Source organism: Lutra lutra, chromosome 17 (genome assembly GCF_902655055.1).
Source record: "Lutra lutra chromosome 17, mLutLut1.2, whole genome shotgun sequence".
NCBI classification, from domain to species: Eukaryota; Metazoa; Chordata; class Mammalia; order Carnivora; family Mustelidae; genus Lutra; species Lutra lutra.
This window is the reverse complement of record NC_062294.1, coordinates 29,969,340-29,996,756: the sequence shown is the minus strand read 5'-3', so window position 1 is coordinate 29,996,756 and position 27,417 is coordinate 29,969,340. Positions and strand designations below refer to the sequence as shown.

The following is a 27,417-nucleotide window of genomic DNA, read 5'->3' as shown; positions in this document are numbered from 1 at the left end:
CCATACTATTATGCAAAAAATTGTTGTAGCATGTCTACAGGCTAAGTAAACTCTTCCTTCTTTCTGGAGTAGTTGCAGATCAGAGGACAAAAACCACATTACGTCCCTGGGGCAAGACGCTATTAGAGTGAAGACAGTTGACGCTGTCATAGAACTGGCCACAGAAGCCACAGCTGGAATTTGAGATGCAGCAGAGAGGACAGGAGAAGGGACCCACAGGCCTCCAAAATGTACCTCATCTGCTTTGGTTCTATTATCCCAAATTGATTTAGAGTCTCTGGTTCTGTCACTGTCAGTTTGGGGAGAAAACACAATGATTAGACTTGGGAATGCTGAGCAAGAGATGTTGGAGGATCTCAAGCCACTGAGAAAACATGTGATGCTGTTGTATGTTCCCTGTGTTAAAATACTTCATTCCAAGATTTATTTCGTTGTTTGTGGCTCCCTCCTTTTAAGGCTTTTCTTTCTGTGTATATGCTAAGAGTTTTCTCCTCTGTATTCCTACAAGATGGTTTTGGAGCTCCAAAGGGTCCTCTTTTAATTCCTAACTGAATTTTTTTAAATTTGAAAACTCTGTTCCATTAACTGTGGATCATCATATCAGTATAAACCCAAAGACATTCATTGGGTTCCTGATATCAGTCTCCAAGTCTCTAGTTCCTCATTTTTAAGAAACTGATAATAACTCCAAACCAGTGTTTTTTCATTGGCCTTGTTCTACCCAATGTAGGTTAGAATGTGTCTTGGAGTCTGGGCTTAGTTTCTGAGTCCTTGGTTGTTTGGATTAATGCATCATATTTTATTCCCACCCATCCCCTCAGCTTTGTCTTCTCCTGCAACCTCTTCCAAAACATTGTCAGCACTCCCATGGGCATTCTTCTACATTCTTCTCCTCGCTCCTATAGTCGTCTTTCATTTTTATGTACAGAGTGTCCTATAGGGTCCCATTCTTTTTTGCTAGTGGAATCTTGACTTTATTTACAATGCAGTGTGCTTAATCCTGGCAATATGTCATGACTGGTCCAAGCCAATAATGATAATCCTTTCTCCATATTTGCCAGCCTACCCTGCAGCTAGAGGTGGCCACATGACCCAGCTCTGGCCAAGAAGATATTAGCTATGAGTGGGGATTCCAGGAAAACTTTTGATGATTCATTTAGAAGAGTCTTTGCCCCTTGCCCTCTGCCTGCCTAGAATGTACATATGATGGCTGTAGGTGCCATAGGCGTCTTATGGCCATGTAGTGAAAAAGATGGTGGGGTAGAAATATAAGAAGGGTCTGGTCTTCCAGAGCCCTGTAGAACTGCTGAAACAAGCCAGAAACTGTCTATATTCACACTACACCTCATGGAAGAAAAACAAACTCCTTTGTTTAAACCACTGCTAATCTGGTTGATTGTTATCTGACATTCAAAAGCATTTATAACTGATACAAGTTCCATATGCAAACACACACACATTTTTTGGTCTTCAATTTACAAAAGTGCAATCATAGATACTTCTCTTAGTTTATGGAATCTTGCTTTATATCCTTCATAATACATAGCAGAGATTTCTTCAACTCAATGGGTATAGTTCTAATTTACTATTTAAAAAAATATCTTATTAATTGTCATGGGTAGGTAATACTGGCACATGGTTCAAAATTCAATTTTGGTATATGTGCTGCCAAAGTGAGCACTGGTTCAAAATTCAACACGTGTGGTCACTTTGAAACACTAGAAACACTAGAAATTCCTTGAAAAGGTAAACAGAGAGTTATTATATGCTAGAAATTTCACTCCTAGGTATATACCCAAGAGTAATGAAAGCACATATCCACACAAACAACCTGTGTGTAAATGTTCACAGCAGGATTATTTAGCCCCAGAATGAAAAACAAAACAAAACAAAACAAAAAAACAAAAACAACAACCTAAATGCCTTTCACTGATGAATGAACAAAATGTGGTATAGTCATACGATTGGAATATTACTCAGCAAAAATAAAATAAAAGGAATCCTGATGCATGCTACAATGTAGATAAACTTTGAAACATTAATGCTGAATGAAAAGAAGCCAGTTTCCAAAAATACAATATTGCATGATCATGTTTATGTGAGATGTGTGGAATAGGTGAACCCACAGAGACAGAGAATAGATTAGTGGTTACTTGGGGCTAGGGGTGGGGCAGTTAGGAATGGAGAATGAATGCTAATGTGTAGGTGGTTTCTTTCCAATTTAATTCCAATTTTCCAATTTATTTCCAATGTTTCAATTTATTTCCAATTTTCGCCTTTCCAAACAATGATGAAATAAATAATCTTGTCTGAACATCATTCCCCATATTTGTGAGTACATATTTGGGATAAAATGGGATAAAATCCTAGAGGTGGGATTCTTGGATTAAAGGATAGGTGTACTTTTTATTTTGATGGAATTGCCAAACTGATCTCCACAGTGTTGGTGGGAAGTTATCCTCCCACTAACAATATGTGAGTGTGTCTGTTTCCCAGAGCCCCAATAGCACCATGTGTTACATTTTTGATCTTGTCAATCTGGTAGTTGAAAAATTAAATTGCATTGTGGTTGTAATGCACATTTTTGTTATTGTGAGCACACTAAGCATCTTTTCCACATCAAATAACAACACATGCAATAAAGTTAATGTTATATTCATTCATGAAGTCATTTGAGCTTTCTGTAAATTGTTCATATCCTTTACCAGCTTTTCTATGGGCTTTGGTCTCTTTCTTATTGTTTTCTTTAGGAGCTCTAGTAAGGGAATTAACTGTTTGGCTCATTTTTAGCAAATATTTTCCCAAGTTTTTCATTGGTCCTTTGATATTATGGTTGGGGTTTTTTTTTCATGAAGAAAGTTTTATGTTTGGATCTAGTTAAATTTATATATTTACAGATAAATATATAAATATAAAATATATAAATAATAAAATTATTATTAAATTATATAAATATAAAATAAATATATAGATTTACAAATATTTTATAAATTTATATATAAAGTATACATATTTATGTACTATATTCTTTTATAGCTTCTGGATTTTGTGAAGTGGTAAAAATATTTATTTCTGGTGCATTTATGGTTTCATATCTTTACATGTAAATATTTATAGAATTTATCTTGCTTTAAGGAATGAGTAGGGATCCAATTAATTTTTTTAGGTGCATTTTTAGTGATTCTGACTCCATTGTCAAGTAGTCTACTTCCCTCTGCTAACTTGGTATGCTACCTTTGAGGTGTCAAATTCTTCTAGGTGTTGTCTGTTTTTCTAGAACTTGTGAGTCACATAGCATTCCTGGAATAAGCACCTCTTGATCATGACTTGTTATATTTGTAATTTGGTATTCTAGTCTATTTGCTAAGATTTTACTCAGGATTTTTGCGTGTGTGTGTGTAGTGTTTATTTGGTCTACAGATCAATGATATATCCAGTTCCTTAAAAGATTTCAGAAGTTTTTCTACTTTTTATATCTCTGGAATACTGTGAAGCCATTAAAATTATTCAGTCTTTGAAGGTTATTAGAGCTCCCTTGTAAAACCTTTTGAGCCTGGTGCTTTTTGGAATTAGCACTTTATTTTTTTAAAAAATTTTTAAAGATTTTATTTATTTATTTATTCATTTATTTATTTGACAGACGGAGATCACACACAGGTAGGCAGAGAGGCAGGCAGAGAGAGAGAGGAGGAAGCAGGCTCCCCACTGATCAGAGAGCCCGATGCGGGGCTTGATCCCAGGACCCCGGGATCATGACCTGAGGCGAAGGCAGTGGCTTAACCCACTGAGCCACCCAGGCGCCCCTGGAATTAGCACTTTAAAAAAAGATTTATTTATCTATTTGAGAGAGAGGGAGAGAGAACACGAGTGGAAGGAGCAGAGGGAGAAAGAGAGAGAATCCCAAGCACACTGCACACAGAGGATGGAGCCCAAGGTGGGGCTCGATCCCACAGTGGGTCTTTATCCCACGTCTCTGAGATCACGACCTGAGCTAAAACCAAGAGTCTGACGCTTAACCAACTGTGCCACCCAGGTGCCCCTGGAATTAGCACTTTTAATATTTTATTTCTTCTGTGGAAATTGATATTTTAATCTTTCTTTCTTTACCAGGGTCAATTTTGATAAGCTGTATTTTTCAGAAAATTATCCATTTCATTTAGGTTTTCAGTGTATTTTCAAAGAATTACACAATTAAGACTCATGATATTTTAAAATAACCTTTGATTCAGTAGTTGATCTCCCATTGTCCTATTTCATTTGTATTTGTGCTTTCTCTCTTTTACAATGATTAAGTCCATTTTGTTGATTCTTTCACAGAAGTATTTTATTTGTTAATTCTACTATTTGGCTTTTAACTCAATTCCTTAGGCTTTTATTTTTATTATTTCCTTCTCTCTACTTTTATTAGATTTACTTTTTGTTTCTTCTTTAACTCTTAAGATAGATATTTAATTCACTTATTGTTATGCTTTTATTTTCATTCTTTTAATCTATGCATTTTCTTTGCTTTGCCTGTGTCTCAAAGATTCTGATATATAGGGTTTTCATATCATTTTTCTAAGAAACTCTTCAATTTTAATTTATATTTCTCCATTGACTAACGAATTGTTTAATAACATTTTATTTCCAGATGGAAAAGAACTTGTGCCTTTTGATTTTATTTTTCCATTTTATTACATTGTGATAAGACAATGTTGTTGGTTTACATTATTTTTATTTGAAAGAATTTATTGAAGTTTGGTCAATTTTCATGAATGTTCCACATGTATTTGAAAAGAAGAAATATTCTCTTTCCTAAGGGTGAAGGGTTCAATATGTATTCATAACATCTATCTTGGGATTATGTTGTTTTGGTTATATATATGTATGTGTGTGTATATTTACATAATTTCTTTTCTTTTCCAATTTGCCCCTGTGTTGAACTGAGAGTGTATCTATGGTCTTTTCTAATTAATGTATTTTCATGTACTTCTCTCCTTATCTCCTGTATTTATGCTTTACGAAGGTTACTGCTGTGTTATTTGATGCACTTGTGGATGCATTTATATCTTCACTGTGAAGTATGGCCTTCGGTATTATAAAATTGTCTTTTTGTCTCATTAAGCTCTTTTCCCTCCACGAATTTCATCTTGTCAGATGTCAAGTTCATAATCCCTGCTTTCTTTACATGCATTTGTCTGGTAAAGTTTTGCCCATCCTTTCAACTTTATTGCACTTTGTTTTGGAAGTATCTCTTACACTGGGGAGTTGGACTTTGCCTTGCAAGACAGTCTGAAAGCAGCTTTCTTTTCCTAAGTTTGTTAAAGCCATTTATGTTTATTGTTACAACTTAAACACTTGGTCTTAATCCTGTGTGATTATTTAATGTTGTATTTACTCTGCATTTTTACCATGTGCTTTCCATTCTCTGGTCTGTTTTCTTTGCTTTTTTTTTTTTTTTTTTTTTTTTTTAAAGATTTTATTTATTTATTTGACAGAGAGAAATCACAAGTAGGCAGAGAGGCAGACAGAGAGAGAGGAGGAAGCAGGCTCCCTGCTGAGCAGAAAGCCCGATGCGGGGCTCGAACCCAGGACCTGGGATCATGACCTGAGCTGAAGGCAGCGGCTTAACCCACTGAGCCACCCAGGCGCCCCTGTTTTCTTTGCTTTTTAATAAAAGAAATGTTGGTGATTAAAATGATTTGTGCTTTTGTTTTAGTAGTTATCTTTCCACTAATATATTTATATAATGCCCATGTTCTCCTTATTTAGGCTTCTTTATTTGGTTTGTCTGCATGAAATGATGTCTTTGGTCCTTACCTATAATCTATCTGAAATCAATGAATTTATTCTACTTTTCCATTTTTCCCCTTTTCCTATCATTAAGAAATTATGTTATCAGAGCACATAACACCTACATACTATTCTTCCACCTTTTCTCCATCTCTGTCTGTTCTAAGATCTGCAGTTAAATATAATCAGTGCTTACCACAGTCCTTCTAACAGTTTTTTCATTCACTTCTTAATTGGATGAAGGTGGTCTTTGAGTAGATTCCTCATGAAGAGCTCCCCAAATTCTTGCTTGTCTGCATTTCTTCCTCTATAAACAAGCACATGAAAAGATTTGATCAACATCATTAGGGAAACACAAATCAAAACCATAATGAGATACCGCTTCACACTCACAAGAATGGCTATTAAAATGGAACAAGGAAAACAACACATGTTGCAGGGAAGTGAGGAAATTGGAACCATTGAACATCGCTAGTACAAATGTAAGATCGTTCGGTTCTTATAGAAAACAATTTGGTAGATCCTCAAGAAGTTAAACATAGAATTATCCAATGACCCACTTCTAGATTTACACCCAAAAGAGTTGAAACAGGTATTCAGACAAATCCTTGTATCAAAAGATTCATATCAGCACTACTCAAAGTATCCAAAGGTAGAAAACAACCCAAACGTCCATCAGTGGGTGAGTGGATAAACAAATTTTGGTTATCCATTCAATGGAGTATTATTCAGCCATAAATGGGAATGAAGCACTGGATGTTACAGTGTGGATGAATCTGGGGAAACAGTATGCTATATGAAAGAAGGCAGACACAGGTCACATATTGTATGATTCCATTTATATGACATACACCAAATAGGCAAATCCTTTGGAACAGAAAGAAGATGGGTGGTTGCCAAGGGCTGGGGAGAGGAGTGACAGGGTATAAATGATGTATGTATACTGGGTTTTCTTTTGGACTGATGAAGTGTTTTAGAACTAGATAGAGCAATATTGTGAATGTACTAAATGCCACTCAATTGTTCTCTTTAAAATAGTTTCATGTTATGTGAATTTTACCATAGTAAAAATTGTTTTTCAATAGCCTTCATATTTGAAAGAATGTCTGAGTTGGATAAAAAAAATTCCTTGGTTGACACTTTGAGTTCTTGGTAAAACTATTTGACCACTGCTGAGTTTCCTAAGTTGCTCTTGAGAAATCTAATGCCAACCTGACTTCATTTTCTTTATAAAAGCTTTGTTCCTTTGGCCAAGAGGACCAGAAGATTATTTTTCTCTTGATTTGCTTGAATGTCAAGTTGGTTTTTTAAAGATGTATTTCAGAGTTGACTGCTTCGAAGCAATTTTCCTCCATGGTGGGTCATTTCAATATGTAGATTCATGTCTTCTTTTATTTCAGGAGCTCTTTCTTGAATTGCAGTATTGTAAGTTTGTCCTATTTCACTGTTTTCTCTTCAGGATCTCTAACTATACATATATTTGCCTATTATATCTATCATTTTCTCACAGGTTCTTTTTGCCTCTTTCATTTCATATTCTTGTGTCCTTTCATTTCTACCCATTATGTTCTATTGTTGGCTTTCACTCATATTTATTTTCTCTTAAGTACCTTATAATTTAGCCATCTCAAGGTTAATTTTTCTTTTCTTTCCTAATGTCAGTTCCCATTAGTTCCAGTTTGTCAGTTTCTATTTTGAGTTTTTAAATTCTTGATCCATGTTTTCTCCCCCTATCTGTAAATGCTTGTTTAATTACAAGTAGTTTATGTTGGAATCTAGTATTATATTTTCTTTTGCATCATGGCTGGTTTTCTTGATTCCTTCTGGGGTTTTTCATCTGAAGTTTTTCTTCAACTTTAAAAAGATGGAAGTATAATGTAAGTTCAGAAATGTAGGTAGCTGATAACCTCATATTTCACTTTCCCCCTGCACTTGTCTTAATCCACCATTGTTAAGCGTCTATCACATGCCAGGGGTTACTGCATCACTTTCCATAAATAATGTTATCCTTCTTGCCATCTGATTAGTGAGTGACCAAGTTTCAGAGTCCCATCCGAATGTTCTGCTTTCTAGGGTCACTCCTAGTACATACTCTCATCCCAGCATCCTCAAGAGCAGGGCCTGAAGCAAGGACTTGCATGTGGGAACTTTATTTGGGAAATGATCCCTGACAGAAGGAGGATAGACTAGGAGATATAAAATGGAAAAGCCAGTGCAAAGTTGTTTTATCAAGTTGATCACCTCTATGAGTGATGGGGCTTGATCCTGCTGAAATCCTACAGAATGCACCTCTGGACTGTTCACTGGAGGGATCGACGGGAGGAGTATTTATGCATTAATTCCTGTCTCCCATTGGTCGAGTCCGCTGGGGTGTTGACTTCCTTGTTTGTAAATAAAAGCTAAAGAAGGAGGATGTAAGGTAGGGCCCAAGAAGGGTTTCACACTATTTCCTAAAGGCTTCCACTATTTCATTTAAGTCAGCTCTCAGTCTTAGTGTTGTCTTTTGTCTCTGACTGCTTTTAAGACTTTTTTTTTTTTTTTTTTTTTGGTCTTTCATTTTCAGCAGATTTTCTAGAATGTGGCTTAAGTGGTTTTCTTTGTGCTTACCCAGCCTGGGCATACAGAATGAGGTTGTTCTTGTAATTGTGCCTTATATGTATTCTGAAAAAGTCTTAATCATCATCTTTTGGGATATTGATTCTAATGCCTTTCTTCTTCTCCTGGGTCTTCAGTTATGAAGTATAACTGTGTAGTATAACTTTCCACACAATACCCCCTCTTTTAATACAACCCCCCTTTTTTGTTACTTTTCATGCCTCAGAATGGATACATTTTTCAAAATGTTTATTTTTAGCAGGGGGAAGAGAGAGAGAGAGAGAGAGAGAGAGAGGGAGGGAAGGAGAGCGCACAAGAATTTAGAGGAGAGGGACAAAGGCAGAGGAAGAGAGAGATCTCAAGCTGACTTCATACTGAGTGGGGAGCCCAACGTGGGACTTGATATGACAACCTAGAGCTGAAATCAAGAGTCAGACACTTAGTCAACTGAGCCACTCAGGTGCCCCAGAATGGGTATTTAAAAAAAAATATTTTTTCTTTTATAGTCTAGTAAGCCACTTTTCAATTATGTCTTATTTGCTGTTAGATCCACCTGGTGAATTCTTTATTTCATTTATTGTAATTATAGTCTACATTCATTTATAATTTTTACAGTTGTCTTTCAATAATGTCCAATTCTATGTCAAATTTGTCAAGATTGTCTTTAACTCTATTAACATTTTAAAAAAGATTTTATTTATTTGAGAGGGAGTGAGCACAAGTTGGGGGAGGGACAGAGTGAGAGGGAGAATCAGAGTCAGCATTGAGCAAAGAGCCCCATGTGGGGCTTGATCCCAGGACTCTGGGATCAGGACCTGAGCCAAAGGCAGACACTTAACGCACAGAGCCACCCAGATGCCCCTAACTCATGAACATTTTAAACATTGTTTAGAGGTTCACAGATGATGACTTCATTTTCTGAATTACTTGTAGGAGTTTCACTTGTCTGTTGTCTTAGTCTTCAGTCACATGGTCTTGTCTTCTCTTGTACCTAGTTATTTTTTAATGTGTATCAAACATTGTGCATAAAAAATGCAGGGATAATTTGAGCCTGAAGGATTTACTGGGGGTTTTAAAATCTCGTCTTTGGTGGACTCTAAATTTCTAAATTTTGTTCTTCAAAGCCCAATGAGTCTGTTGAAAACTCTGTTCCACTTCACACCCATGCTTTTAAATTGGCAGATGCCTCTAGAAGCAAATCAGCTTTAATGTCTGGCTTAACCTCTGGGCTTCCGTTTGTTCCCAGATCTTGCTCCTGTGATTCCTTATAGACCAGGTCACTGGTGGCATTTTGATGTTTTCAAATGCTTCATATATAATGTGTGTGTGTGTATAAAGTCAGATTTTCTAGTTATTCTCAACAGGTATGCTGGTCCAAACTATCTAACTCACCATTACTAGGGTAGAACTCTATCCTGCCAAAAAGTTTCCTTATTTTCTTATGTAATATGGATACGGGATAGTTAAAGTAAAACTTACTTGTTTTCAATTCTCCTAGACAGGCCAGGAAGGATAATCATATAGGTGGGGAAGAGGTTTGGGTAGCTTGCAGGTTTTCTCAGCTCAAGAGTATCCTCTTCTGTTGCTTCAGTGAAGTTGCTTTAACAAATAGCCTCCTTTTAATGAGAATGATACCACCGAATGATATGATCTTGTTCCACTGGGGCCCATAGTTTCAGCTGGTTCTTTCTTTCACTACCATGTCTCCCAAGGATACCTCCCCCTTTCAAATGACAAAGTGTGTCATTCTCTTCCAGGTGTCTTCCCAATGCTACCACTTCTGGTTCTATGCACTTTCCAAGCCCATTTCATTTCTCAAGTAGGCAATAACTCTGACCCACCAGACCTCAGAACTGTTCTCAGCATTTCCCTACTGAACATGGCCTTTGTCCTACTAAGGGAACTTGAGTTCATGTTATCTGTGTTCTACTGCCACTAGAATCCTGTTACACTCTCTTATGTCTAATCCTTGCCTTACTCCCCCTCTGGTGTGGGCTTCTGGGCTGATGTTCATTTCCCCCATTTAGTGTAAAATGAAGTTTGTAGAATTTTCTTTCTCCTAGTTATATAGTAGGAGTGGGTAATTTCTTTTTCTGTTAGAACCCGTAACAGTAACACATATTTTTAACTTTTAGACAGTGTTATTTTTTTAGTTATCTTTTTGCTATTTTCTTTAATTGTACTGCATTTTGCTTAGAGAAACAGTTTACAAGATTTCAATTCTTTGGAAATTGAGACTTCCTTTGTGGCTGAATACATTTTTTTTTTCTTTTTTTAAATGTTCCATGTGTGTTCTATATTTGCTTGAGTTTAGTAAATATATTAAGCACATCTTCTAGACTTAAAAATTTTTTTTTTTAGATTTTTTTTTTAATTTATTTATTTGAGAGAGAGACAGTGAGAGAGAGCATGAGCGAGAAGGTCAGAGGGAGAAGCAGACTCCCCATGGAGCTGGGAGCCCGATGCGGGACTCGATCCCGGGACTCCAGGATCATGACCTGAGCCGAAGGCAGTCGTCCAACCAACTGAGCCACCCAGGCGTCCCGGAGACTTAAATTTTTTTGATCACAATTACAATCTAGTAAAACTGATGTGGCCATAATATTTTGTCCATAGTTCTATCAACTTGTTGCATCATGTACTTCGAGGCTATACTGTTATGTGTACATATGTTCAAGTTCATTAGATCTTTGACCTGTTGTTCCTTTTACTGGTATAAATCGTCCTTCTTTGTCCTTTGTTTTCCACCTTGCATTCTATTTTGCCTGTTACCTTGCTTCAATGTCAACAGAAGATATCTATCTCATTTTATAGGTTGTTTTGGCTTTCGTGACTCCCTCATCTTGGGGTATGTGTAGTCTGTTTTCTTCTTCAAATTATCCAATTTCTCCTACTGTTAATGATAGCATGTGTAACTCGGACAAAACACATTAATGCCAAATAAAGTTTGCTTTTAATGACACATTTCCTTAAAAAAAAAAAAAAACAAGTCCTTATGCTTCAGCTCCTTACCAGTGATTCCTGAGAGCTTTCTGAGTTCCAGTCTCTGTTGCTTCACTACAAAAAGCAAAGACACAAAAATTAGCTTGCTGTTCACTCAGTTTTCATCATGGCTGACTAAAAGTGCTCCTGTCATATTAAATTAAGAAAAGTCTTCACACAAAGGCACATTTTGGGAATGTCATTGGAGCTCTCACCAATGCTGGTATCTAAAAAGTGGTTGTAGCACAAAATAAGAGAAAGGGAAAAAATGTGCCTTGATTGACATAAAAATTATTAGGGGGACAGACAGATGGGAGAATATAGGTATAAACAGAACAGATGACAGAAAGAGGAAGATCAAGATGGCGAATTTGACTTACAAAGAAAACCAGTGGTGTTCAGTTAAGAGTGGTGATGTTGTTTATAGGGATAAGAAAGGTCAATCTCAACAGAGAGTGAGAAGGGGCAAAAGGCAGAAGAGAAGCCTTCTGGTGTCCACCACAGAAAAGAGGCCACAATCTGAGAGAACCAGATTTTTACTTCAGAAAAACTGAAGGAGAAACATGGTTTAAAGATATAAGTCTGTTATGTGGAAAACGAGAGGGTAAGAACAGAAGGTGTAACAATACCAGGAACATGGGCTCACTTTTCCAGGAGGTTAGACTGTCAGGTTCAGTCCACTGGTGGCTCTTCGAAATGGAACCAAAAAATACAACCCCCCCCGCCAAAAAAAAAAAAAAACCCCAAAAAAATCTATCTTGCAAGATAAAAGAAATTAGGATGAGAGATATTTCTAATTCTGTATTTTCAGTTTTTAAAACACTTGTTTCTGTATCTTTGATTTTTTTAGCTTTCTGGTTGACCTAGAGGTTGTTTTTGTTCTGAACAAAGGGGATGTAAAGCTGTTTGTTTCCATTCATGGATCTAATTAGGCATGTTGTCCAATCTATAATAAATCATGGGCTTAGATTTTCTTTGTCAAGGTAGTCAGAGGCCTTCAGGCATGAGTGACTTATTGAAATGTACTCTCATAGTTGGGGATAAATTATCATCCTGATATTGTCAATCACTCGATAATTTGATATCCCTAGAGCTCTCCCTTGGTTGTTCTGTACTACCCAAAGATGGCATTTTATTTTCATATTTGGTAACAGGCATGATTCACATTTTACTATCTAGTGAATAAGGAAATAATTCCAAATTCAGCAATGGTGGCAGCTTGACTAAAAAACGTTATTTTCCATATCCACAAAAATGTTAATCAGATTCTTGTTAGAACATGTGTAAGAAGTGGTTTTCATTGTCACAGCTCTTGATGTCAGATTACTAAAATAATTTATGTTTTGTTGTGGGAACATGGGTGCACGCAGAACCCCCCCCAAGTCACATGACCACCTCTGAGCCCACACTTCTTCATAACACATAAAAAGTATTTGTGTTTTGTGGTAACGAATGAACGGCAGGAACAGCAGAATTTCAATGTGGCTGTTCTTTATTTGATTAAATATATTCTCTATTTATTCTTAAAAAAACTAATTTAACTTAAATGGCAATAAACCATGATAATTTAGAAAACATGTTGAAATTGAGAGTGAAGAGAAATGTTCTCTATGTAAACCGCACTGTAAACCATAAAACTTATTTTTGTCAACTGCTTCTCATGACAGTGGCTGGGAATTTGACATTTCTACTACAGTAGGCAAAAAACCATGTAAAATACACTCTCCCACACACCACATCACATCTCTATTTATATTTCCAAACTAAAAGCATTACAGACCCCAAAAGTGCTGAGTGTACTGTGTACATTTACACCAAGAGCTGTAAGTCCATAAAAATCTTGCCTTAAACTGGTGTATTAGTGTGCTAAGGCCACCGTTGGTGCCCCCTCTCCTGCTCACCATGCTTAATGGTTCAGGCTTGGCGCACCAAGAGAAAACCATTGCTCTGTAATCCAAAAAGGTAGTGAGTTTTTTCAATGAACTCTGGTCAACACAAGACAACATAAAAAACTCTTCTCGAACAGATTATGAAACCCACTTGAAGCATCCACATGATGGCATTCAATACCATTTACCCCACTTCAAAATATGGCAGCAGCTGTCCGATTACTTAAGAAGATGAGCTTTGTAAGAATTTACATAGTTGGAAGGTGCATTATTTTAAAACGAGAAAAGGAATCTTTAATAATCTCTACGGCAAACATGAATGTGACAGAAACATGGCTAGTTCTCTAATCATATCTGAGGTATACATTCCACCCAGCTGATGAGGTCTCAGAAGTTCCCTAATAAAGACTCCCCCTCTCTACTTAAAGATCATAAGAAGTCAGTGCAATCCGGTTCTTTTCCCTGCAGAAAGGGTATTTAGTTTGGGATGTAACGTTTTAAAACAATAATACAAACCTCCTGGGAGAATACCACAATAAATGTCTCAAAAACCACTCAGTTAACCCCAGGGTATAATTCGGCTGTTTTAAATTACTGCAGGGAATATTATGGTCCTTAATGACACCGTAACTGCATGAAGCCAAAGAAAGCTAGAAAGCGAGGCCAAAAAGATGAGCTCAGAGCCAGCTGAAGTGACAACAAACATGTGGCTGTTTACTAGGATTGGAGAGGTTTAGTCTGCAGATGTTTGTGGTCTCTAGAAGGTTCCAGAGGAATGAGTTATTATGAAGATTTGCAGAGTTTGACGAGAGCAAGATTCTTCTTGGAGATGGCAGGCCCCAGACAGGGAGGCCCAATGGTAGAGACAGAATTTATAGATTTCTGTGGTCAGATCGTACTCTACTGGTCCCACAATGTACATCAACAAATTAATATTGTACGGATGTCATTTCAAAGCCTCCTAAAGACGAGAGTCATTATTGAAGCCATTAGAGCACAGATGGTTCAAACTATATGCAGATATTCATACTTGCATTTTTGCATTATAGCTGCTTTTTTTTTTTCTGTTGAACTGTAATGAATTGTCTCATAATCTATTCCATCTTCTTGCCATTAGCAGGCTTTGAATGTTCACAAATAGGAGCAAAGAACTCATTTTCCAGAGCTTTAATCACACAAAGAGGGAATGCCTAATTCTCTAAATGAAATGGTCTGTGATCACTGAAGCAGAGATTTAATATATCACGGCAAATTAGGTAGATTTTAATAAATTACTTATCTCCCTGAATACTTTACATATGCTTAAGAAGGAACATAGCCTGTTTGCAAACAGTGAAAACCCACAGCCTATAAAAATCCTTTGAAGAAAATGACAAATAAAAAAGTAAATTAAAAAATGAAATGCATTATATCCTAGACCTCCAGAGACAATTCCTTTGCAGCATTGATTCACAGCTCCATTAAAAATATCAATTAAATCCTTCAGTGAGATTGGGTAAAAGCTAGAAAATTAACTTTCTGAGCTGCTTTTCGAGGATCTGGTTATCCAGATACACCCCACCATTGTACAAGCTTGATGTAAATTTAAAAAATGATAAAAAAAAGATATTCCTTTCAGGTCTAACTAAGCATATCAGAATTTGAGCCATACTTTTAATAATTTCTTTCTGTATCATAAGCTAAGTTTTCAAAACATGAATTTCATGTATATACATACATGTACCTGTCTATCCCCTCTTTATACACACACACATCCCTGGATCCCATATCACCACTACAGATCCATAAAAATCATACAAATAGGAAGAAGTGTGATTTTTAAGAAAGAAAACCAAAAACTTGCAGTAATTTAATAAGTTGGTGCCAAGTCTCATTTTTTATATTTAATTGATAGAAACTGCATGCATCAAAGAAAATGCATACTGAGCTTTAATGTGCATAAAATGGATATTAGCATTTTAAAGAGGAAGATTAACACATTAATCCAAGTAATTTTCATATATTGCTTCTAATAAAATCTTCACAGTATAAAACTCTTAATGAGGCTAATCATAGGCATTCCATTTAGTGGGACGATTAGGGATAACATAAAAGTATTTCTTTTCATAGGTTTTCTAAGATTTATCCTTTTTGCTTATTAAAAATAAAAATGGGACTAGCATGTCAGTTCTTCATACGAAAGTGCTGAAAATGCAAATAGGCTTTCTCATGCTATCATGTAGGTATAAATTATTGAGGAGGTACTGCCCATGGTGGAGAACTGAAGTCCTGAGGGGTGGCAGTCATGGGAAGGAGGGAATAGAAAAATAAACAGATGGAAAAGTATACAAAACTTGACCACTACAAACCCAGGGCTCCCCCCTCCCTGCATCCCATGAATTATAGATTATATACACCGGAGTAATTACAGAAATCTCCTCTCAGAGCTTTCATGTGAGCGTTTACTCAGGAGCAGGACATGCCTCTGGAACACCTTCTTTCAGCCTCCAAGTCATCTCTGTGTTGCTCGTAGACGGACTGGAGGGCATGGAGTGCTTCGACGGTTACCCTGAGCTTGCCGATAGGTCCACCACCTCCCCGTGCATCGAAGACTGGGGAGAAAAATGGCCGAAAAGTGTTACTGTCATTCAACAGATTTTTCTTTAGATAGACTACCTGAAATGGGAATTGCAAACACGAAGACGGCTCTTTAAAAGTCCAAAGTTCACTGGCACCTCAGAAATCTGTAAATTAGGGGCGCCTGGGTGGCTTAGTGGGTTAAGCCTCTGCCTTTGGCTCAGGTCATGGTCTCAGGGTCCTGGGTTTGAGCCCCGCATCGGGCTCTCTGCTCAGCGGGAGCCTGCTTCCCCCCACTGTCTTCTTGTCTCTCTGCCTACTTGTGATCTCTCTCAAATAAATAAATAAAATCTTAAAAAAAAAAAAAAGAAATCTGTAAATTAAAGCCTGTCCTGCATGTAGGAAGATACACATTTCAGGTCTATCACGTGTGCGCATACTTATTGCCTGTGGAGTTAAGACTCCTGCTCGCTCCTGAAGCTGACCTCGTGGCAAGGCTGTAGGATGACAAGTCCCACACAGGCTTAGAATTTCTAAGTTAGAAGAAATAAAGTCTAGAAGGGATAAGATAGGACAATTCCCCATTTTTTTTTTAAGGAAATCTTTAAACATAACTGGGTATACAAAGACTTGGGTGGAGACCTGAGCAGGCAGGGAGGTCATGGGGCACCAGGGGTTTCCCAGCTCATTCCCGAGTTTCCTTACACCTCTTCTTTGGGACTCCTCACTGCTCTGTCTGTCACAGAACACAGCACTAAAATCCTGACCTGACATCCGAGTGTTTAATTTTTTTTGACTCTCCTTCAAAACATGGCCACAGGAGCTGTTAGGACAGATTAGTGTGGCCACACGTGGATTCTCAGAATGGGAAGATGGGGTGCTAACCAGAACGAATGGGAGAAAAGCTGAAGAACATAAAGCCTAGATCATTTTCATCACTTTTCTCAGGTTTTCTTGGTTCTGGTTGTCTTTCGGAGGGTTTAGGTTAATATTAGGTTAATAATCCTCTCCTCTTTTTCTGTGCCAAAGTTGTGACAAACTGTCACGTAGCTAGATATGGGTAGTTTAGAAAGATTTCCCAGGATAGGTTTCCAGTTTGGTTAATCATCTGGCTTGATGCCGACCTGTGAGCAGGTAACACATATACAGGACAGAGAGCTTGACACGGGAACCACAGCTGAACTGTGGGGGAACGGAGTCTGGCACTTAAGAAGTGCTCACATAAGTGTTCACTGGATGCACGAACAGCTGAGGAAATCAGTCGTGTACCGTCAACCTACCGGAGATACTCTGCTCACTTGGCAAATGTGACTAGGACTCAGCCTCATCTGTACATTTACTGTGTACAGCCCTGGCTATCCTCATCAGGACTGTGGTTTTTTTTTTTTTCAAAGATTTTATTTATTTACTTGACAGACAGAGATCACAAGTAGGCAGAGAGACAGGCAGAGAGAGAGGAGGAAGCAGGCTCCCTGCTGAGCAGAGAGCCTGATGCGGGGCTTGATCTCAGGACCTTGGGATCATGACCTGAGCCGAAGGCAGAGGCTTTAACCCACTGAGCCACCCAGGTGGCTCACCCCTCATTATGACTGTTAAATGGCTGATTCATAAAGCACAATTCCTTGAGCATGTTCCAAGTATGTTTGATGAGAATCTGGAGGGTAGAAACTAAGCCCTGATGGGACTCATGCCTTTGAGGCGACAATCCAGGAGAGTACATTTTGTCAGAAATCCTTTGCTCCTCTCTGAATCCTGCTAGGAAGTAAGTGACCATTATGACTTGGAGTCATTTGCAGTGGCTGTATCGCTGGATTGTAACACTGAATTAAAGAGAAGCCTTACAAAAGACACCATATTGATGACTCAGAATAACATGCCTGGGCTGAAATAAGGCTTGACAGCATGAAGTTTCCACAAACAACATTAAAAAAAAAAAAATCCAATGGCCACATTTTTGTCACACACTCATCCCCAATACTAACAAAATGAACAATTCCTTGTGAAGTGCAATTAATTATTTTAAAATTTCTGTTGATTGAAAGGAAGGCAGAGGGAGAGGGCAAGGGAGGGAGGGAGTGAAAAGCTTCCGGCTTCAAAAAAAAAAAAAAAAAAAAAAAGCTGGAGTTACAAAGGAGTTGACCAATGTGGGACTCAACGTCTCTGCAGCCAGCAAAAAAGAAGGTTTTAATAAAGAATTTGGATTTCAGCATTTGTTGTACAAATTGAGCAATACTTTCACTCATACCATCGATATTTTGCTCGATGATGTCTCTCCCTTCCTGAAACATGTCAGCGAGGTCAATGTTAGCAATACCAATGTCCTCGCACTCCAGATCCTGTTCATCCTCTGGAGGGTCACTAACCACGGTGAAGCGGACACTGAGAAGGGAAGAAAAAAAACAGAAAATCCCCACAAAGTGAGGAAAAATCACCATGAAACACAACTCCCAAATGGGGTTTTATCACTAAGTATGAAATCTCGAAGTTTCCAATTATTCCAATAAAAAGCAAATTATATGAGGTTAGATAAGTTATTGCATGAACTACTAGAATTATTATAACACGCCGAGCCTTCAAATGAACATAAATCCACTTTTCTGAGCACCGATTAACATTTAACTCTAGAATCTGAGAAAATTACTAGGCAAAGAGAAGAACCAGATGTTCTAATACACACTATCTGATCGTATTGTGACACATCGACTTTTAAGGCTAAAAGGATCAAGTGAATAAAGACTATGGAGATCAGGGCACCATTTTCAAAAGAAATGCAACATTTTCTACAGAAATGTACAACTTCAGAGTGGCTACCAAGCAATTTATCCAACTCTCTGAGTTCTCTGGAATGCAGGGACCATGCTCCCCAGTAACATTCTGAGTCACATTAGATAAATACTGTCGCTCTGCCCAACAGCTACATGGAATGTTTGTACTACTTCAGCAATCTTTTAACTTACAATCCTAGCATACAAATTTTATTTTACTTTTAGACATAATTGTAGGGTTCCGATGGAACTGATTTGAATTAGTGGCTTGTGCTGAGGCCAAACACACTTGGATTGACCAAATGACAGGAATTTACAGTTAAGTACTCTTTTGATATGTCTTGGCAACGGAGCTTAAACCATGGATACTTGTAAACTACCATTTTAACCATTTTCAAAATGTAGCCATCCCAAATCAGAAACCAAACAAGAAACTTGTTTCTTAGATCACATTTAGAGATGAAAATCTAAGTCTCGGAGAAATCATGCCTTGAGCAATATGTGCAAATAAAATCCTTTCCAAATACTTACAGGTAAACATGATAGTATTTTTAACTAATTTGCTGCAAGTAAGCATTTGACATTTCATTCCTTTACTGAGACCCTGTTTTTAGCCAGCAATAAACTTTGATTAGAAAATAGAAATCCCAGGATGCCTGGGTGGCTCAGCTGGTTAATTAAGTGTCTGCTTTCGGCTCAGGTCATGATCCCAGGGTTCTGGGACCAAGCCCTGCATCGGGCTCCCTGATCAGCGGAGAGCCTGCTTCTCTTTCTGTCTACCACTCCCCCTGCTTGTGCTCTCTCTCTCTGATGAAAAAATGAAATAAAATCTTAAAAAAAAAAACCAAAAAACAGAAAATAGAAATCCCTTCCCCTGAAACCACAGGCAACACTTACTCACACAATAATTGTGAAGAATACAGATCCTGATTTGTAAGTGGATGACTATTTTACATGATGCATTAAACAAAGGGATTAAGATGGAGTGGTTAAAGGGCATCCATTGTGAGTTCAAATTTAGCTATCCCACTATTAGCTGTATAATGTTAGACACATTACTAAGCCTCTCTGTTCTTTTTTTTTTTTTAAGATTTTAATTATCTATTTGAGAGAGAACATGAGAATAGGAAAGAGAGAACATGAGAGGGGAGAGGCCAGAGGAAGAAGCAGGCTCCCTGCCGAGCAGGGAGCCCAATGTGGGACTCGATCTCAGGACTCTGGGATCATGACCTGAGCTGAAGGCAGTTGCTTCACCGACTGAGCCACCCAGGCTCAGCCCCTAAACCTCTCTGTTCTGTAGAACGGGAAGGGCTCTTTTGGGCATCAAATGAGATGATACATATAAACAGTGCCCAGAACATGGTAAACATCGAGGGAATGTTTGCTCTTTTATTACTATGATTTTTAATCTAGGTAGAGCTGCTTAAGCATCTACATTTCTAATAGAAGAGAAAAAGAAGACATGGGGAAGACTTGTTTCAATTGAAAACTGTGATTGCCAAATTATACAATGACTGTATCAGTCAGTTAAATAAGAAGAATGGTGATGAAAGTAATTGTCCTAAAATGAATATGCTTGGAAGAGTAGGAATTACAAGTGATATCTGATGCACATTTTACATCCACAAGACTTACAGAAAAGCTAGAGGCTAGGCAGATCGTACTAATATTGTTAAGTGTTCTCCTCCTATAACGTGTCACATTTAAGGATCATATCTCTATCACTTTACAAATGCAGTCCATTACCTCCACTGAACATATGAGAATTCTGAGACAAAAAGGGGGGAAAAAAGCCCTTCTAAATGCCAAGGAAAGGGTTAGAAACCAATATTCAGTACTCCTAGCTTTAAATTCTATGGAGAGCAAAATGAGATGTCAAATATGAAATTAAGAAATTATGAAGTTAAGCTAAAAAGGGAAGAATGTACGTTCAAATAATCTGAGAGCTACAATTTGGCTTAGGCTCAACAGCACACAGGATGTTGTGTTTCACCTATAAGCCTGCCAAACAAAGAGGCGGAAATCTTGCTTGTTCCGTGTCCTGAACAGGAACCTCCAGGCTACTTGGAGGATCGGGACAGACACGCGGCGTAGATGTCAAACACCCACAGGGAGGTGGGACTGGAAGGACCTCGGGAGATGCTCTTGCCTCCCCTTCTCCCCTCTCCCTCCTGCAGAACTCTCCCCTGGCTGACCTCCCTTGCCGGGTCCTAGACAGAGACCTCTATGTCTTCCTGCAGGCCCTTGGTTCCCTCTGCCAGAGAAGATCTTCTTTGTGCAGTTCATGATCAGACTGGGTCCTCCCGTCCCCTCACTATCCAGCTTACTGTCCTCTCCTCAGACTCGCTGTCACTGTTACTTTCTATGTGAGCAACTTGTTTAACCTTTCTCTTAGCACTTACTGTAAAATGTAATTGGTTCATTTGTTTACTTGTTGTTGTCCGCCATCCTCGGCGGGCTGGAAACGCCCAGAAGTGCAGGGACACTGCCTTGTCAAGCATTTCGCTCCCGATACTTACGTAGGGGATCATAAAGATTGTTGAACCACTACATGAAGGCTTCTTGTTGAAGCCTGGCTCATTTGAAGCAGGTCTGCTGGAGGAGGCAGGCCCTGGGCTGGGCATCAAGATCCAGACCTCAAATGTCACCTGCTGCTATCTAGGAAATCAGAGAGCACTAAAACTCCCTATATCGTTCAACATTATTGATTCTCTGAAATAATTTCTTTTCATATAAAATAGGATAGAAGACGACCCTAAGGGTTACCTCTGAGTTTTACCTACTGGAATGCTGATGGTTATGGTGGATCTGCTCAACAGCACAGGTTAAAGAGAAGAAAGGAAACCAAAAAAGAACCTTAAGTCAGTGTCAACATGATGACTTCAAATAATTTTTTTAAAGTTCTGCTTCAAGGAGTTACCTCCCTTTGAAGGTGACACTTGTATACTCGCAAATATAGGCAGGGCCAGGCGCAAAGGTACTGCAGGTAATTTGTTATATGATGTATATAAATGTATGCACGTCAGGAAAGACTGGCCAACTTCTCTAACTGTGCCTTGTAAGCTGTCTCCAGTATTCAAGAGGGCTGCTGCCTGAGAACATGAGTTCTTATAAACTAGCAGGTACTTTAAACCATGTGACGTAACCTGTAAGTTTTTGCAAAATGTGAGGACACCCATGGGAGTAACGACTGTCTTTTGGCTGTGGGAACATGTAAATATAAACACTCCCTTTCTCCTGAAGAAAATGATACTGTCAGGGAGAAAAGCAGGTGGGCCTATTCTATCCTGTGATGGCCCCATTCCTGCCACAGTGGGCAGTGGCGTGGTCAGTGGCAAGCACCACAGCGCTCTGGGCATGTACTCAGCCCGCATCCCTTGTCGTCACTCTGTGCCTCCGCTGCCTCTTTTGGTTTTTCTCAAAATGACATGAACATTTGTGTCTCTAGGGGTCATTTAGAGATTTTTAGAGAAACAAGGATGGGTCAGTGGAAGTCATTACATTTACTGTGGACTTTTAAAGAAATTTTAAAACAATTTTGCTACAAGGAAGTAGGTCTTCTGAGGAAAGGCAGGTCTACGTTTAAAGCAGAATCTGTCTTTTTAAAAATAGCCACTTCTGAGGAAACAAAATTGCTCTTCCCTGATGAGGAGTGCTACTTACAATATGTTCTAACCTTCCAGAAACAAAGTGAACACACAGGTAGACAATCAGACTGTGAAGACTGAGAAGTCCAGCCCAGCGCTTGCCCATGGAAACAGAGCTCAGTCCCGGACAGTAACGACCCAGCCTGTTGGCCGCAGAGAGGCAGATGACATGGTCAGTGCTGTGTAAGCACTTGCGACCTGGGACAGCCCTGGAACTCTGATGGCATTGAGGAGGCCTTGAAAGAAACTCAACTATACAAAGTCCTGAAGTAAAACCTGAATGATTATCTACCATGCTGGGCAAGACAGAACGTCAGCCTCATTAACAAGGTTTTTAGCATACTTTCTTCAGAACTGAGATCCAAAGAATTGATATATGTATTTTAAGGAGTTAATGAAAAAGCTACTCTCAGATCCTAAGAGCTAAGAATCCCAGTCTCCTTTCTTGAAAGGGAAGATCAAATGCTAGTTTGCAAGCTCTTTTGAAAAACAGAATGTCAAAAAAAAAAAAAAAAAAAAAGAAAGAAAGAAAAAAGAAAAACGAAAAACAGAATGTCTTGGGGCACCTGGCTGGCTCGGTCAGTGGAGCATGCACCTCTTGGTCTCAGGGTTGTGAGTCTGAGCCCCATGCTGGGTAGAGAGGTTACTCAAAAATAAAAACTTAAAGAAAAAAAAAAGAAAAATAGAATGTCTTTAACCTTCTCTTCATGCCCTCTAAGAAAGGGGAGAACTTGAGCTTCTTTCTACGATGAGCAGGGGTGAGCTCTACTTCGGAGGCACTAGGAGTGTCATCTGTGGGCCACAAAGGCAAGGAGAAGACGACGACAGAGAGATAAAGGGCCTGCCCTGGCCATGGGAGGAGAGCCAGCAAATGGGCTGATGGGCAGCACCTTACAAAACTCCTCAAAACTGTACACTTGGGAGCTCGCACGAAAGCAGGAAGTTACTAAGACCAGGGATTTTCCTTCTTACAGGGGTATCATTTCTCTACTGAACCAGAATCCAAAATCTTCGGTTCAGATTTGGGGAAAAAAAAAAAAAGGCATTAAAAATAACATGAAATGATGAATAATTAAACAATGATAGTAAAGTAAAATGAGTCTAGAAGGCTGATGAGCTAGTACATGTAATAATATTGACATTGCTGCTACTCCTTACATGGATGACCAGGAACACTTACTGCATGCTCTTGTGCATGTCCTATTCCAGCCATCCCACCTCTATCATCTCCCTGAAGCCTCTCGACCACCCTATCTGGTATCACCTCCATTTTCCGGATGAAGAACATGAGGCGGAGGGTGCTTGTCCCAGGTCAGCTTGTAAGTGATGAAACAAGAATCTGTGCTCAAGCCACGTGGCTCCAGAGGGCGCCCTCCTAGCAATTGTGTCATGCTCTTTACAGCTAAACTTGAACTTGAAGTCTAAAGGGATACTAGATAAACACCATATGGTGTTTTGGTTTGCAAAGCCCTGTCAGATCTTTACAGTTGCTCCGCAGGGTACGCAGGGCTACTCTGTTTCTAGGAAGAAAGAAACCGAGAGGAAACACACTCATCCCAGGACACAGGGTGAATCAGAGAAGTCAGGGGTTCTGATTCGGCTTCTTGAGCTTTCTTGTACCACACCACGCTACGGAGACCTGCTTTACGGGAACCATCCAATAATGTAGAGTGCTTAAATGTACCTTCTGTAAGGCAGCTCTTGTTTCAGTAGTATTGCTTTTAAGATGTCTCTCTTTGCTTGGTTGTTCTCTTTATCCGCGTAGATCACTGTACCAAAAAAAAAACAAAACAAAACCCAGAAAGAAGTCACTCAGGAATATGCTACATTAGTACCATTCTGTATTTGTATAAATACCTGTTTTTAGAGACACAAGCCATGCCACCTCACTTGTATGCCTGGGAAAAGAAAGCAGCTCTGGAAACCAGAATCAAATCTGAGCAGTCATGTGATCTAATGTCATGTCACAGGCGGGTTTGTGTGCACGCTGTCAGAAAGGATACAAGCAACATCTAAGAGTGCCACATTGCTGTCACTGCCTGTTAATGACACTGGCAGTCATGACAGTAAAAGCCAGCGGTCTTTATTGCTTTGTATTTGAGGGATTTACTGCATTTTCTCTCGCCCAGAATGCGAGTGATAATGATAATGTATGGCAGAGAGCTTGTCCTTCCTGACAGCCTCAGTAATTTAATCCTTCTTTCCTGCCACAACATGCAATAAAAGAAGCATCTGGTGTATTGGGTTGAGGAAATCCATAGGCTGATGTGTGCTGGTGTTGGGGTGGCAGGGGGACGGGAGGGAAATGAAGGAAAGAGAGAGAGGGTTTTCAGGGCAAGAAGTTCGTCTTTGGTTTTTAACGGTGCGTGTTGGGGGTGGGGGGGCGCTGGGGTGGCTCAGTTGATTAATCATCTGACCTTTGGTTTGGGCTTAGGTCATGATCTCAGGGTCATGGGATGGAGCCCTGCGTCAGGCGCTGCACTCAGTGGGGAGTCTGCTTGGGGATTCTCTCTCTCTCTCTCCCTCTGTCCCAACCCTGCTCACACCTGCATGCACTCTCTCTCTAAATAAATAAACCTTAAAAAAAAAAAAAAAAGGTGCACATTGGCATGCAGGAATGTGGCCAGACTTTACTAGGCCGAAATAGGAGTTGAGATAGCTGATCTAAAGTCCCAGCAGGAAGAGGGCGACGAACACTGGAAACTGTACATAAGTGCCTGCCCTTTGGGAAAATGGCATCTCAGAGAGCAAACACCAATTTTCAACCTGATTATTTTTTCTCAGCTCAGCAACCATTCAGCAAGCCTTAGCTTCTGGAGACATTTTTTTTTTTTAATTTTTTTATTTTTTCAGCATAACAATATTCATTATTTTTGCACCACACCCAGTGCTCCATGCAATCCGTGCCCTCTACAATACCCACCACCTGGTGCCCCCAACCTCCCACCCCCCACCCCTTCAAAATTCTCAGATCGTTTTTCAGAGTCCATAGTGGAGACATTTCTTTTTCAGATGCCATTTTGGAGGTAAAGTGTCCCCTGTGACCAGACCTCAATTTAGAGACTATCCCTGATCAAAAATACACGAAGGGTGAAAGATACCATGACAATTCCAAAGCCAGACTCTGCTGGGAATGAACATATTTCATCCTGAGAATGTTTCCCTGGACCATTTTAGTCCAATCTCAAATGATGATACAATTCATTTAATCTTTTGGCTCAGCTGACATGCTGCGCACGGAGTTAGGCACGCAGGGTGGGAGACACATCGGTGTCTGTCTAGGCGTGGGCTTAAGAGAAGTGAGAACCAAGGTCAGACAGTGGCTCTTAGGTTGCTGCTGTTCCCACGATGCAGTAACAGTAAATGTGACTAATTATACAGGTTACTGAGATTTATAGGAGTCAGAAAAGACAAAAGTTCAGAGTATTTTATAAGTATAGTGCTTTGCTTATCAATGCTAAAAAGGTTTTCTAAGAGATGAGTTCCACTAATGCTGGGAGACTGGACTCATTTTGGCCACCAGTACACCAAGCCAAATGGAAATTTTTTTTGGTTTTGTTGTTAATCACCAATTCGAAATGCGGTTGAGCATATCTTTTTGACTTCAGAGTTCTAAAGCTTAATGGTCATCATGGTCTACAGTATTATTTTTTGTGTGTGTGATAATTTTTTGGATAATTTCCCCCCTAGTTTTACTGTGATAAAATTGACTTAAAACACTGTATTAATTTTAGGTGTATAACATAATGATATGATATGTAATATGTATATATTACAAAATGATTACCAAAATAAGTTTAGTTAATATCCATTACCTCACTGAGTCACACATTTTTTTCTTCTTCTGGTAAGAACTTTTTAAAGACCCGCTCTTAGCAACTCTCAAATACACAGTAGAGTCTTGTTAACTATATAGTGTTCCACATTATTTGAAGACATGAGTTATCTCAGTGATTAAAAACAAAAAAGACTGAATTCAAAGTCCAGCATGCAGATAGTTTTCCAAATAAATTAGGCCAGTTCTGACAACTCTCAATAGCTTGAAAATAATTTTTTTCATTTTTTTAAGATTTGATCATATTAATTTAATTTTTTAATGTGGCTGTAAAATTCATCATTTTAACCATTTTTAAGCATATGTTCAGTGACATTACATTCATACTGTTGTACAACCATGACTACCATCCGGCTCCAGAGCTTTTTTTTCATCCCAAACTAAAACTCTCTCTCAGGATCCCCCAGCCCCTGGTAACCTCTATTCCACTTTTGGTCTCTATGAACCGGACTCTTCTAGGTACACTTCTAGGTACCTCTTATTAAGCAGAACCATACGATATCTGTCCCTTTGTGACTGGCTTACTTCACTTAGCATAATGTTTTTCCAGGTTCATCCTTGGCATGTGTCTGAATTTCACTCCTTTTTAAGACTGGATAATGTTCCGTTTGGATATACAGATTGTGTTTATCCATTCATCTGCTGATGGACATTTGAGTTGTTTAGGTTGTTAACACCTTTTGGCTATTGTAAATGATGTAAATAATGCTGCTATGAACACGGGTATACAAGCATCTGTCAGAGTGCTTGCTTTCAACTCGTTTGGGTAAGTATACAGAAGTAGAACTGCTGTACCATATGGCAATTCTTTGTTTAAATTTTTTTTAAAAAAACATCTTTTTCACTGAAATTGGTAAAAACAAAATGGTCTAGTTGGGCTACCTTCTGCTTCTGCTTCTTGTAGTTGGCCAGCACACCGTATTTCCAGTTCTCTTAACAATGATACAAATAGAGACAGCCATCGCTTAGTGAGTGATATTTATGTGCTAAGTACTACACTAAGTACACTAAGTAGTACTAAGTACTACACTCAATACTTTTCTTATGGCAATCACATGTGTTAAGAACCATGCTGTCCCACATTTGACAGATGATTAAATAGACCCAAAGAAGGTAAGTAATTTGCCCAAGCTCACCTACTGAGAAAGGGGTAGAACCAGCCTCTGAATCCAGCAAAATCTGCCTCCAGAGCCTACCTTCCTAACCTCCATGATAGAACTTCTCCTTCTTCCATATGAAACCAAAACTTTTCCTGATGTTTAAGCTGCAACCATATCGTCAGCACAGATTGGAGTGAGAGAGAGAGCTCTATACCCGTATCAAGGGAATCCACTTGATCCTCCTTTCACTCTTTCACAAAGGGATCTTGCTTGGGT

At 38.9% G+C, this 27,417-nt stretch overlaps 1 protein-coding gene across 6 annotated transcripts in view; it reads right to left on the bottom strand.

The window, feature by feature from the left end:
- Positions 1-12,100: 12,100 nt before the first annotated feature.
- RPGRIP1L (RPGRIP1 like) overlaps positions 12,101-27,417 on the bottom strand; it is a 94,568-nt gene continuing 79,251 nt past the window's right edge. For 3 of the 6 annotated variants that reach the window (XM_047712431.1, XM_047712433.1, XM_047712435.1), the window contains exons 25-26: positions 23,891-23,975; positions 19,337-22,442 (exon numbers count right to left, since the gene is read on the bottom strand). In XM_047712431.1, the coding sequence (XP_047568387.1) occupies positions 22,142-22,442; positions 23,891-23,975 (386 nt within the window). In that variant the 3' untranslated portion in view covers positions 19,337-22,141. Of the gene's footprint in view, positions 15,830-18,039; positions 18,174-19,335; positions 22,443-23,890; positions 23,976-27,417 lie in introns of those variants that run through there. The other 3 variants (XM_047712432.1, XM_047712434.1, XM_047712436.1) reach the window with 2 other exon arrangements.